This window comes from Danaus plexippus, chromosome 6 (genome assembly GCF_018135715.1).
Source record: "Danaus plexippus chromosome 6, MEX_DaPlex, whole genome shotgun sequence".
Lineage (NCBI taxonomy): Eukaryota > Metazoa > Arthropoda > Insecta > Lepidoptera > Nymphalidae > Danaus > Danaus plexippus.
The window spans coordinates 5,496,796-5,510,700 of NC_083540.1; the positions used below are offsets into that span (position 1 = coordinate 5,496,796).

Here is a 13,905-nt window from a genome sequence, read left to right on the forward strand (position 1 = left end):
TTAAATTTAATACATCATGAAGGAAGAGGAACCTGATCAATTTAAGCTGTAGCCGTTTAAAATACAGAAAACTAAGATAATATAATTTAATGATCGATGTGCGTTATACTTTACGATGTTCGCTCGTATGCCAAGCGTTACCTAACTTGGTTGGTCACTACCGTATAAAAAAACATCAGCTTTAATAATTCATTGAAATAAATAAAAAACTAATTCTGTTTAATAAAAAAAAAAGTTTTAATCGATATTGAAAACGATATTTCGGTTTCTAACAAGTTTCATCTTAACGAATACAATCAAATCATGGTCGGGTAAACAACCGTACTTGTGTGATATATTTTGTTAGTTTTTTAATAAGAGACAATGTGTCGTAAGCGGTCCCCGTGTATCGCGGCGACATCAAAGCCACTAAGATAAGTATCAACGCGGGCGCAGCCAGAGGGCCGACGTCCCTATTTTTGGATACAATTTAACAGTTTTGCTCTTTATTTATATACGTATATTGTATAGTAACTTTTTTCTTTTATGGCAACGGTCATAAAAACAAAACCCTTTACCCCATCGCTTTTGTGCAAGCAACTATCTCTTACGTATACGTCATAAAATTTATACTTTGGACACGAACACCATTGTGAAAGTGTTATGAATATTTATAGTTTCAGTTTTTTTTTACTTCAATTGTAATTGTTTATTTTTATACCTTATTTACTGTTAAATGAGATAACAAATGGATTTCATATGTTTTTAATTCAATCCTTATCTGTTACTGAAGATATTACTGATATTTAAATATATAAACACATTTTGCCGTCACATCAGAATATAAACTTTTTTTCACAAGATTTATTATTCGACTTTATACGACCAGTACCAAGAATGATAAACGTGATTACACATCGATATTACACACTTATAGTCTTGCACTAGTGTCTAGTTGGGGTTGGCCATGGCGAATGGCGGCTCGTTTGACGTATATCGCTCTTCACTGGACATAGATGTCACTGTGTAACCACTATGCCGACAAACGCAGCGGTAGCCCTGCCATTGATATCATTTAAATCGCTTTGACATACCGACAATGCATCCCTGTGGGAAATAGTAGCACTTTTATCGTTGAACACCCCATTTATACTTTCTGAAGTGTGTAAAATAGATTCTATTATTTTTACATGTTATCTGCAATATTTATATTCCCTATCGGCACGTCCTTCGCCTTGATAGTGAAAATTTGAGCATTTGAATTAAAAAAAATAATCGTAAAACTCATCAGAGAGCAATAATTAAATCTGTATTTCGTTATATAATAGTAATAATCACACCTCGAGGCTATTACAACGGAATCACTTTTTGAGAGCGGCCGACATGGGAGGGAACTGGTTTTGATGTAAAAAGAAGCGTTCACGCCGCCAGGTGAGAGGGGCAGAGGTACGGTAATCGTATGTTATTACCTCTTTGAAGTGCCGACGATGCAGTCCGTAGCCCATACCATAGATTAAATGATAATTACTAGCCCAGCTTACGTCGGAACGTAAACGCAACTTCCTTTTACTTTAACATAAGCTTTTTTAAACTGTTTTATTCATAGCGTTCTTTTTTGAATATATATGTATATATAAATAATCCTGACATGTGAAGGTAATACTGGTTTATTTCTAAATATTTGGAAGATGTAAGAATATTTTGTCAATGTCCAGATTATTATTATATGCTTCCGGCTGTTGTGTGTAATAACAGTTGATGTACATTTGTTTTATGAGTCTTAAGTATATTATAATGATGATGCTTGATAACATGTGTCTATGGAAAAAAAAAACAAATTATTCTCTAAACTTCCAGAAAAGATAGAATTCCTATTTATATTTATATCATCTAACATTAGTTATGTATATATTACATATTTAGTTATATACTGGTGAATTATATTCTACTAATATCAAAAAAATAGTAAACACTATTATTACAAAATATATTATTTAAGTCGAAATATAGACTATTTAAGATAATTTCTGATGGAAGATAAACATCACAGAAAATTGTTTTAGTTGAAAATTTATTGAGTTACAATGATCAAGCAGACGTGGCATAATTTAATGTAACAATTCAAAACAGAAAGATAATCGTATATAAAATGATGTGGAATGTTGATAGTTGCGTTTTATTTCTGCTGTGTATTGGCGCGTCGCCAGCCGCGGCCCGCGCGGTCGCTCCACTTCGTGATCGCATTGCGTGGGATTACCGAGTGCCCACTCGCCCACATATTTACATCGAATTCTTTAATTTACAATTAAAAACAGTTATCTTCAAACCATACGGTTTTTTATAACTTTTTATAAAATTTTCTCCGTAACTCTATAAAAGGCTTCAAATAATATGCCACTTTTGACCTTTATACAGTAATTTGTTGTTTTAATGCTAATACATCTACTTAATTCCGGTAATTAATTCGCAGTTTAACATATCAACTCGCCATTGAATTTATGTACAGTGTAATAAAATGTATTATAAATAGTTATTACATATTCCTCTCGATGTTAAGGACCATAGAAAATGAACAAACGAAGTCCTTCGAGGAAGGTCCGCAATCCACACAACGGCGCAACGCGAATGGCAGCTCCAATTACAATAGCTGACGGTGTTGCGTTTTATAGAAAACCGACTACACGGTGTTTATCGATTGACTACATAATACTTTTGACGGGAATACGTTGTACGTAAGAACAAAAATGCCACCCAAGTTGTGTTTCACAAGTATCACACGTATTTTGATTGCTGTGTTATATTTACGATACAAATTGGTAAGTCTATTTATCATACGTCAAGGCTTAAGCGATGTTGTTGGCCATGTATTATCGCGAGCTGGATTGTCGGGAATAATGTATTATGTTATGAGTATTTTATATTTGCAATTTTCAAAATTTGTTTTCTTCATTTAATATTATTCGAATATAAGTTAGCTCGTTTTACAAAACTGTTTAAAGGCAATAAATTTTAGAGTTAACTGTCATTCGATAGACTTGTAACTCACAAACTTTGACGTAAATGCAATTTATATGGATAATATTTGAAATATTATTATTAAAAAAACCTATACCTAAATTATACCTGATAACTCTCTTAAAATCCATAAAGGTACATATTAAAAATAAGGACATTGTTAGCCAAAAAGAATTCGCTTAAAAGTTCTTTGTAATAACTGTTATTTATCCTTCTTATTTCTTAAATCAAATATTGTGTTATATTTGTTGTATTTACTGTCTAAATGATAATTTAGGTAGGTAAATAAAAAAGGACTAATATATTCTAGAATTCATGATATAGACAGACAATTGATAGTTTTGAAAATATATTTTACTAGGGATATAAAACACTGTAGGTATTTAAGTCATTTTTGGATTACGACCATCTCGGTCGCAGATAAATCGTCGACAATAAACCTAACACGAAGAGATCGTAAAATTCTAATTCCAAGCCAAGCGTAGCGAAGCCGGCGCCGGCATTTAAGCTTTTAAAGGCAACCCATCACAATTACAATATGTATCTACTACTGTAAATTTGTTTAACTCTGTGATAACATTAAAACTAAGTTTAGAAATAGCACTATCTCCATCTTTATATGTTAACACTATTCGCTTTGAACAACAAACGCGATTTATTTTAGTAAGAAATATGTATGCAATTGCTGTTTAGTGTATATTTACAGGTCAACTAAGAAAGTATAATGAAGTTGGCTTAATATATTCTGTTTTTATTCCCTATATACCTCGGAGAGTTACCGTATTTTTATCTTACGCTTAGGATGTAAAACAATACACTAATTGCATTCTTATACACTTGTTGTATTGCACCGTAATGTTTACTGGTGTGATTAGTCAGTCTTAGTTTTGTTAAGTTTATTCAGTAAATGTGTTTTCTTACAAGAGCGCAAATAAGTTCCCTAGCTACCTGAACTCGCTGTGGCGTGTTTTTAACATACAATGATTTTTTTCGTATTAATAATTTCCATTTACTAAAAAAACTCTGAAGAGTTACTAATCTTTCGGTGAGTTCGGTATTATGTGCATAATCTGATTATAGTTTATTTTTTGGGAAATACGCTTGTCATGTATATTAAGTCCGCATCAATGGCATTATTTGTAAACAGGAAGTTAAAATCCATTTCTTCGCAGTCGTTTCGAATGAGTTATAATGAAGGGCGTTTAAGGTTCATCTAAGTATGTAGGTACCTACTATAATCTTTTTTATAATCGCTGGCCGTGGGTCGTCGACCGCTCGGAGACTGCCAACGTAGCGGATCCATAGTATGCGCGTGCGCCTCTGTCTTCCTATGTTTGTCCTAAACAGTAAACATTTACAGCTTTCTTTGGCCTAGAATTATTCATATAAAAATCACAACACATATCTTAAACTTTCCCTTTACCGTTCCCTTTTACATAAAAGTATAGACATACGACTATGATGTTAGAGAAAATATGTTGTAGAAAATGAATAGCTCACGTTTGTACCGTGAATGTGGTTGAACACAACCCTTCAAGAATGAGGGATTGTATTTCTGCTCGATTTATCTAAAAGTCAATACACGAGGGGATAGAAAATGCATCCGTAGTCTGTAGGCAACTATAAAATATCCCTATATGAATAGTCATTCACCATCACATTACATACAAGTGTAATAAATGCGAAAGTTTCTATATGTGTGTGCAGGAATCTGTCTGTGTGTGTTTTATAACTAAGTCAAACAAAAACTACCGGTGTAATTTAAATGATATTACGTTTATTACTGCTTTTTATCGTATGTAAATCCCTAAAACGGGTGAGCTCTGTAGAAAACTTTGCACATGGAAAGGATCGCTTGATAATTACCTGGCAATTAATTAAGTTACATAAATAAAACTTGTTCTTGAAAATAAATAAGAATGGTACTATAAATGCTTTTACAAATATTATACTTATAATAATACGGTGTACCTTAATACCTACTTATTTAATTCTCGATATATTTTCTCAAACAAAATCCTATGTTTATAAGAATACATTAACTTTGAGGTATTAATAGATAAGTATACTTTTTTTATATTTCTGTGACCGTCAAAAATGCTTAAACACTAAATAAGTTTTTTTTAAAAAGATGACTAAATGTCTTTTATGGAGCATGCTGTATTTTTTTTTGTTTCTGTTCTGGTGACCTATGAAATTAATAGAAGTGCATACACGTGATTACGTAAATAAAATAGGTACAAAATATTGTCTTTTTTCACATCGTAGGGGTGTCATAACAACTGACAATAATTTTTTTTCAGCTCTTCTTAAATATTAATATTTTTAATCGCTCTTTTACATCTTATAGTTGAAATAATACTCATTTTTTCGTATTGTAGGTCTTATGTAAGTCCCTAATATTTATATTTCATTTTTTATATTAATTTAACTTTATATATCGACGAAAATTGTAACGTAAAAGAACAGTTGATACATGACTTTCTTTTCATCAAATATATATTATCATATTATAAATTCATTAATATACGTAGAATGGTATTGTTTAAAAGTAAAATTATTTATAAATCACGACAAAACCTTAAATAATTCGAATATCTCTAAAATTATTACAATAGGACAATAAAAATTAAAGCATCGCGTCAGCCCTACAGAGGTACCGCGTCGCGTTCTCCTCGTTACCCGCGCTCGCCCCTTCCCTTCCTCCATCCATCAGTCAGTCACTTGGTGATAGTCGTGGGGGACGGTTGTACGCTCATCCGTTACGGCCGATATTCACGCGGACAACTGGGTCACCGGGTCCGAACGCAAATTACCTAACAAATCTGATTTATTGAGTGTAGTGAATGAATATAGTGGTAGTGTTTTGACATTCTTTGTCTATAATAAAAACAAGCGGCGCTTTTGAAGTGTACGTGATGCGTGCGTGAGCGCAGCGCATGACGTGCTACGAAACGCTGAGAGCTTCGGCACCCGCCGCGGACGCCCCCATGGCGCACCACTTCGTCAAGTGGTGGCGCAACAAGTTTAGAAATGGATATAAGAAATTCAGCAGTAAGTAAACCAAATAATAGCGAAGTTATAACAATTCCACAGCGGTACAAAACTGAGCATTTGCATAACTAAAACGTAAACAAGATTCACACACAAATCGTCCTTAAAGATTATAATGTAAATCATAACACTGCTGATTCATGGAATATTAACACTACTATTACTGAAAAACGTTAGCGCTAGTAGTTAACTATATGTGATGCCTATATTATAACATTGAATGAAATAATGTTCATTCATACTTGTTCGTGAACTGGATAAATATACTCTGTTCACGTTTGGAACGATAGTCCCTTGTTTATGTTGCTATGCTCTGAAATATATAGTAATATAGATTATTCTTAAGTTATATTGTCGTAAGAGAAAAGGTAGGTGGTAAAGTATTAGGTTTCTGGTTTCTATTAAAGATATTTAATCTACCTACACGTTTGACAATATTTAAAATTTATTTCTCTCATAATTCATTATATATTAACGTATATTAAACGTTTGACCTCCATTTACTATAAAATCATGTCTGCGCATAAAATCATATTCTAAAGTGGCCCGACGAAGAATACACTAATGATCTCAGTGATGGAATATAATTACTTGTACTAAGAACCAAGAGACAGCTATTTACAGTCAATGTTTTATATGTTTATTGTTTATAATATTTGAAATTTGGTTGATTCGAGCAACTAGAATTTATTAGCAACGAAAACACTTGTATATCTTTAAGATAATTTCTTTTTTTTTACATTTTGGTTTTCCACTGTAGGTTTTATTTGTGGTGACGGTTACTATTTTAGCTAAAAATTAAGCATATTTTGTTTTACTTAAATGAAACTATTTACGTTATAAATTATAAAATATGAATAAATATTAATTTAATGTCTTAGTAGAGAGTATGTTTGGTGCAGGTTAGGTGTTGTAACAAATATGTAATTTGGTTGTTAAAAAAGTTTTTAAAGAACTATGTTGTTAATCACCATGTAACAAACTAGTTAACCTATATTATAGTATAAATATAGATCAGAAAAATACTTCCGTTCTTGAGACAAATACCCATTTGATACTACTTCAAAGCAAACAGCAATCCTTTGATCTCTTTCTATTTAGTTACGAAATGCTCTGAACACTTCAATTAGAAGACGATACGTTCATTTTCGTTTAATGTCTTTATCTTTAGTACTATCGATGAAAGTATATTTAGTTAAAATAATTTAAAACGCAAACAGAGCCGCGTCGCTCATTTGATTAACATCAAAGGGAAAAGTTGAAAGCACTCGCCGAAGCGGAGACAATAATACCTTTTATTTGACATCAAAGAATTCTCCGCCCCAGGCTTTAAGCTCTTCTTTGGAGTGAATAGTACGTATAGAGCTACAATTTATAGTAAGCAGCGGCGGGTCCTAAACAACTTTTCGTATATGTTGCATAATTTACTGTCTCGTCCTCTAGTATGGAGGCTCATATTTTATTATTTATAACGCTTACAAAAACCTTTGATGTTTATAATTATGTATGAAATACATTTTATATATATTTATATCATTTGAACGTAATGAAATGCATGTCTATACAAAGCGTATAATTTCCATATCCGTACTCCCATTCGTCTTCGCTCAGCTAATTTATTTGATCTTTTTTAAATGACATAATTGTTGCTAAGATTCAAATAAAAGGCTTTATTATTCTTATTATGAGTAGTTATTGAAATGATTTTCTCGCTCGCTCGCTCGCTTGCGGGTACTTATGTTATGATAGTCTGAGTTGTTAAATAATATACCAAAACCTATTTCCTCATATGTAAGCAAAGAGTTCGTAGTTGAGGTTATATTATAAATATCTTATTTTTAAATTATTTATGCCGATATTCAATCGACGATTTATAGTTTTTCAACTTTCTAAAACTAATAATCGGTTCTAAACGTATTTTATTTCCAACTTTCTGTGTTATGGTCATACTCGTAATGAGCATAAATAATTATTTGTGTATATTATTGTATTGAATTAGTATATATATACTGTTAGATACTTTAAACGTTGTTACCTTTAATTGTTATTTTTTTATTATCACAATAAACCACGTTTGTAATAGTTAAAAATTTGGTTATTAATATACCGACCAAAACTATTTACTGTTTTCTAAAACATGAAAATATATTTATCATTAAGTTATTAATAACTGTAATAAAAAAAAAACCTGTAACGTAACAAGAATTATACAAAATTTATTGGAAATAAAAACAACGAATTCCGAACGATCTAAGTCTCTTAGAGAATTTAAAATTTTGTTTAAATTAAAAGTTAAACTAATGATTTTCAATTAGCTAAAAAAATTATGCGAAATAATTTTTCATTGGAATCTTGATTATCACTCAATTCACGAATAGCGTAAATTTGGGTTTTATGGATTAAAAAAATCCCAGAAATCGTAAGCTTCTGTTAGAAACCTATCAGATACATTCTTAGAACCTTTTTTCAAAAGAAAAATAAAATTAGCGGCAGATGTGGGACGGCGAGCTCACAGCTTTTAAAGGGCCCATGCCGATCTTGAGCCTTCCAAGAAATGACTCGACGCCCGCCCTGTAAGCCGGCCCTTTACTATACCCGCTTAATAAATCTTTTGAATTTAGCCGAGAGTATTCCTTGCTATTATATTTAGTGTACCTGTTGTTTTTTGTCATGGCATTCATAATGTACCATGAATATGTTTTTTAAAGAAAAATAATAGAATAACTTTGCGATGTTCTGAAGATATTGATAGCGTTTAATTGGATTTTTTTCTCCTATAAATTTTACTACGCGATAACTTCAAACCACTCCGAACACGTAACTGTGTTTATTATTCAATATCCGATACAAGCATTTACATTTATAACAAACAGAACATGTACGATGAAAAAATAAAAAGAAGAAACATGGTAGTTTGGAACGTGTTCTTTGAAATTGTCATTTATTTTTTGACAGTTGGTACTGAAGGTGAACGTACTGATACGGAGGAGTTGGTCGGCCGCGCTGCCTCTCAGTGTTCCGCGCCACCGGATCTTCTTCCGAGCGAGGCCAGAACGTTGTTACAGTCGGCCACCCCGCCGCCCCCCGTGCCCGCCAGAAGATATGAACCCTTCACCAAGAGAATACCATCTCCAGATAAACCTAATGAAGCTCTAGATGACAAACCGAGACTGAGGTTTGAAGTGAGTTTCAATTCATTTATATTTTCCATTTATTACTTCATATTCACGTAGAATTAAAGAACTTAAGTATATTTTATGTTGAGGAATTATTTAGAACGCCGTTTATTCTTATATATCTCTAGTTTGTTAATGATGGCATTAAATATTTATCATTCATGGGCCGCTATCTCACTATCGTAGTTTAGCAATTTATTGAATAATAATGTGATTCATCCTATTTGTGTCGTATCTGTGTCCGGGCGGGCGGCACGCTTTGTCTTTTAATGTCTCGCTGATCGTAAAGGCGCGACTAGTTTCCTTTTAAAGCTCGAGATAAGAACGCCCGTTCTCATCATTGGAGACGTACTGCGGCGTCGCTGAATATCTCCGTTAGTACGATAGACTTATTAAGACCTCTAGACGTAGCCGATGTAATTGAAATGTTATGAACAATGTTCTTGCGTACTGTATAGTAATTATTATGTATATTATTCTAAATATCTTATTAATATTATCGTAACTATTGTAATTACAGGAATTAACATGCGATGTTGAATTACAACATTCCGAGTCCTCTAAGCAGCAGCCGCTGCAGTTTTCGTTCACTCTTTACGATCTCGACGGTCACGGACGAATGACTAAAGATGTAAGTATAACAATATGTATGTTGCAGTGTTAATAATTAGGTTCATAGCCGGATCACTTATTCAATTCGTAATTCAACAGGATATAGCCGGTATAGTGTCGACGATATACGACTCGATAGGCAAATCGGTGACGGTTCCGCACTATGGATCTAAAACTATACAAGTGAGACTAACGGTCGTTCCGGAGGACGGGCGGAGGAAGCGGCGGGAGAGGAGGGAAGCGAGAGAGGGGAGGAATGGCAGGCGGAAAAAAGAAACAGCCGTTAATATACCAGAAAACAGTGAAGAGGAACATCATGAAAGGCTGTCAAACGAAGAAGACGTCTCATCGAAATCCTCCTGCTCCGATGACAGGAGACCGCCTCAGAGACCGCCGCCCGTCCTGCGTCAAAAATCACACAGACATCCGAAAAGGGAACTCCGGGAGAGGAAATATGTTAAGAAAAGATCCGGCAGCCTACAACGCCGGGAATTACTGGAAATTATACAAGCTAACATGGAAAAGAATCATCTGAGCTTTCAAACGTCTAGGTTAGTTACGTAGCTACATTAAACATATCTCATAAAAAATATTTTAGAATAAGTTAATGAGTATTCAGAAAGAAGCCAGAATATATAAATAGTTATAATAATAATTGTTGTTATCGTTTTCAGAAAGCCCAGCGAGGTCATAGTTAACGAAGAAGATATAGCAAATAAATACCAGAAGCTTCGGAACAGAGCATACACAGTGACTGAAAAACCAGTTAATGTGATGAAAAGGTCCAAACAGGAGTCTCCGAGCCACGGATATCTGGACCTGGCTTGTGGAGGGGACTCAAACTTATGTAGATACGATAGGTACTTACACGCTGTGATATGTTCCTCAGCGCGTCACGCTCACACTGGTTACCATCAGAAACAAACGCAATCATCCAAACATAAAACATCCCACAACCCTAACTCAAGATCGAGGTCCCATGACCACCATCAACCACACTCCACCCAACCCAGAGTATTGCAGATAATATTCTTATAGAAATTAAATTTGGGCATGGTCAAACACAACTATGTCCTTAAAATAAAAAAAAATATTAAATTCGTTACCAAGGCTGTATTGAACAAATTTAAAGAACATAGTACCTTTTGTTGAGGGTTTAATGAACTTGAATTGGTAGAATTTTATTGTTTAACAAGCAATAGTAAAACTCCTGTCTCATTCCACAATTTTATCTAATAATGCATTTTGTTATAAATAATCTAGGCTCTAAAACAAGTTTGGTATGTAATTATAGCATTTAATTATGTCGGAGCTGAATGAATTTGACTACGTAATTATGTATTTAAAATATGGAATATTAACTTCATGAGCTCTTAATTTGAATAATTATAGTGCCTTAGCACTTGAATGAAATGTGTAGTAAATTGATTTTAATCGAGTGTAAGGGATGAATTGTGTATTACTTCAATGCTCATTAGGGTAATGTAGACATATAAAAACTCATTTTAGAGTTGCAGACTGATCTTAGATTAAGTTTTAGGTGCTTAAACTGATGCAAATTAATTGTCTGTATGTTTATCCAAATTTGAATTCTCATAAAAACTTATTCTGTTTCCGTATTGCATTACCGGTGTCAGTATTCACTATAGCAATGAATGAATCTCTAAATGTTTTATCTACCTCTTAATTTTTACTTTACTAGTTGTAACTTAAGTATTTATTGTAACAGCTTAATCCTAAAATTATGTTAGTATTACTTGTGATAGAGTGATTCTGGTTCATGACAATATTTCACTCGGTGTGTTATTGATGTAAGTGTGAATGTCAAGTGTAACTGAATGTGGTTAACTTTGTACAAATAGATTGTATTGTTTTAAAACTTCAACTGTTTTGTTACTTTTAATTTTTTTTTGCTGTTGTTCCATTTTAAATTGTACAGTACATGCAGTAAAAGCTTGATCTTGTCAAAAAATATTTATTATCAAATATAATCCTTGTGGTTAGTAAGAAAATATATTTTATTATTATTAAACCTTCCTGCCTATAATTCTCATTCTTGAGATGTAAATTATTAATAAACTATCAATATAACAGCAGTCAGGGCTAATGTAGTTTCTGTGGGCAGAGCACACTTGATTGTCTTATATGAATTTGGAGTTATAGATACCTGAAACAAAGAAAATGTAAAGGTACATAATAGACATAATTCTAAATTTTTTAATTATTTTAAAGATTTCATAATACATATTCCTACCAGTAAATATTTTGGATCAGGTCTATTCCTCCACGAAAATGATGGTACAGAATATTCTAGAAATTCAATATCATCATACTGTTTGTATAAATGCTGTACAAGACATCCATGGTGAGTGTGCCCACCAAACACTGCTCTGGGCTTAATTTGCCTCACTAAATACTCGGTGGCTTCTTTTGAGAGAGCATCAATTTTAGGTCTGAACAATTTGTTCCTTTCAGGCAATGGTGGAGCATCAGGCTCAGTGCAAATTGAATCAGACTTTCGAAATAGTGGGAAATGCTGTAACACAAATGTTTGCAATAAAAACATTTGTTTAATAAGAACAACTCAATTTATTTAAAGTCATTAATATTGAGAATAGTAAACACTGAAATAAATAATAAATTTTAAATTTCTGTAAAGTAAAAATTTTATTAAACATACATAGAAAAAGTAGTAGTTATAAATTACGTTCTCACCTGCATTATTACAGGTTTGCTATACTTAACTATAGTATTATTCATGGAGCATTGTTCAGACTTTTTAGAACACAGGTCTAGCCTCTCTGTAATTCAGAAAATATTCAAATTAAAACATTAAATAAAGGGGCAAAAACTTGCCCTAATAATAAATAATTGATTTTTAAATATTACAGAAGCTTGAAATTCTCTTTTTTGTAATTAACATAAAACAGACTGCTTATTTAATGAGAAAATAAATAAAAATCACCTGCAATTTTGTCTATACTCATCTGTGCTTTTTGGCAAAGATCACATGAATCACCTTCTAAAGCCATGGAATTTATAAGAACAAAATGGTTATCTTTTAATATAATATGTTGTACTGACGGGGCATTCAAAAGTTTTGAAAATCTTTCAGCTGAGCCTCTTCGTATACTGAAACAAAACATTAAGCATATTCTCTTTCTAGTAGCAAAGATGCTATGTAAAGTAAATAACTTACCGATTATGAAAACCTATGTCGTGATTACCAACTATAGCATACATCTTGATGTGATCTGGTAATGAAAATAAGTTGTGAAATCTATCCACATAACTTTTAAATTGTTTATTATTTGTCCATTCTCCTTCATCAAATAAGTCTCCTGATGAGAAGGAATAGTTATCAGACAAATTTATTTATTCACAATTTGTAAGCCTAAATTCAACTTACCCAACACAAAGACTACATCAGGATTGTGTACCTTAACAATAGCCTGAAATGATTGATGCATTTGCCATTCTCTTCGCCATTTATCTAACCAATGTCCTCTAAAAGGACCTAGTAAATGGGGGTCTGATAATATAAACGCCTTTAATACATCTTCATTTTGATCTGTTAAATTTGGCCAGCCGCACTAAAAACAGTAAAAATATAAAAAATGAATCTTTATATTTCAAAGCTAATATTGATATTTAAATAGAGACTTCCTTTCTCAATTGACGGGAATAAAGTCATTACCTGGAGGGTCACTATATAGTAAATAAGAAACTCACAATAAAATCCAATTAAACCTAAACCAATTAAAAGTATTAGCAAATTTTTTGTGAGTCGTCTCATATTTCATAAAAACGTTATCTTTTATCATCATGTTATCAAATAAAAATCTTGAAATATAACAGATTACATTCAAAAAAGGCGGCTGTATTAGCTAGGATGTAGGTAATAGGTATTATTTGACATGACTACCCAGTCATATGGAGAATGGAGCACTGACAAATAACAAACAGTGCTGCCATAATGTACAAAAAAAAGTTCTGAAACTGTTTACAATGTCAACTTGACATAAAAAAATATATATTATTCTTTTTTAGCCTGATTTGTAATATTGAA

General features: G+C 32.5%; 2 protein-coding genes across 3 annotated transcripts; one reads left to right on the forward strand and one right to left on the reverse strand.

Annotated features, from left to right (window-relative positions):
• Positions 1–5,698: 5,698 nt before the first annotated feature.
• Positions 5,699–11,848, forward strand: LOC116778957 (protein naked cuticle homolog). 2 transcript variants are annotated; one of them, XM_061529832.1, is made up of 5 exons: positions 5,699–6,048; positions 9,004–9,230; positions 9,745–9,855; positions 9,936–10,396; positions 10,511–11,848. In XM_061529832.1, the coding sequence occupies exons 1-5, from the start codon at positions 5,934–5,936 to the stop codon at positions 10,872–10,874; spliced, it is 1,278 nt and encodes a 425-aa protein (XP_061385816.1). In that variant the 5' UTR covers positions 5,699–5,933; the 3' UTR covers positions 10,875–11,848. The 2 variants fall into 2 exon arrangements, with proteins under 2 accessions (XP_061385816.1, XP_032528959.1); XM_032673068.2 differs by having other exon boundaries at positions 5,704–6,048; positions 9,936–10,387.
• Positions 11,798–13,774, reverse strand: LOC116778958 (metallophosphoesterase 1-like). Its single transcript, XM_032673069.2, has 7 exons — positions 13,534–13,774; positions 13,246–13,429; positions 13,036–13,177; positions 12,802–12,968; positions 12,552–12,637; positions 12,091–12,372; positions 11,798–12,003 (listed from the first exon to the last, which is right to left on the reverse strand). The coding sequence occupies exons 1-7, from the start codon at positions 13,630–13,632 to the stop codon at positions 11,908–11,910; spliced, it is 1,056 nt and encodes a 351-aa protein (XP_032528960.2). The 5' UTR covers positions 13,633–13,774; the 3' UTR covers positions 11,798–11,907.
• Between the last annotated feature and the right edge of the window lie 131 nt (positions 13,775–13,905).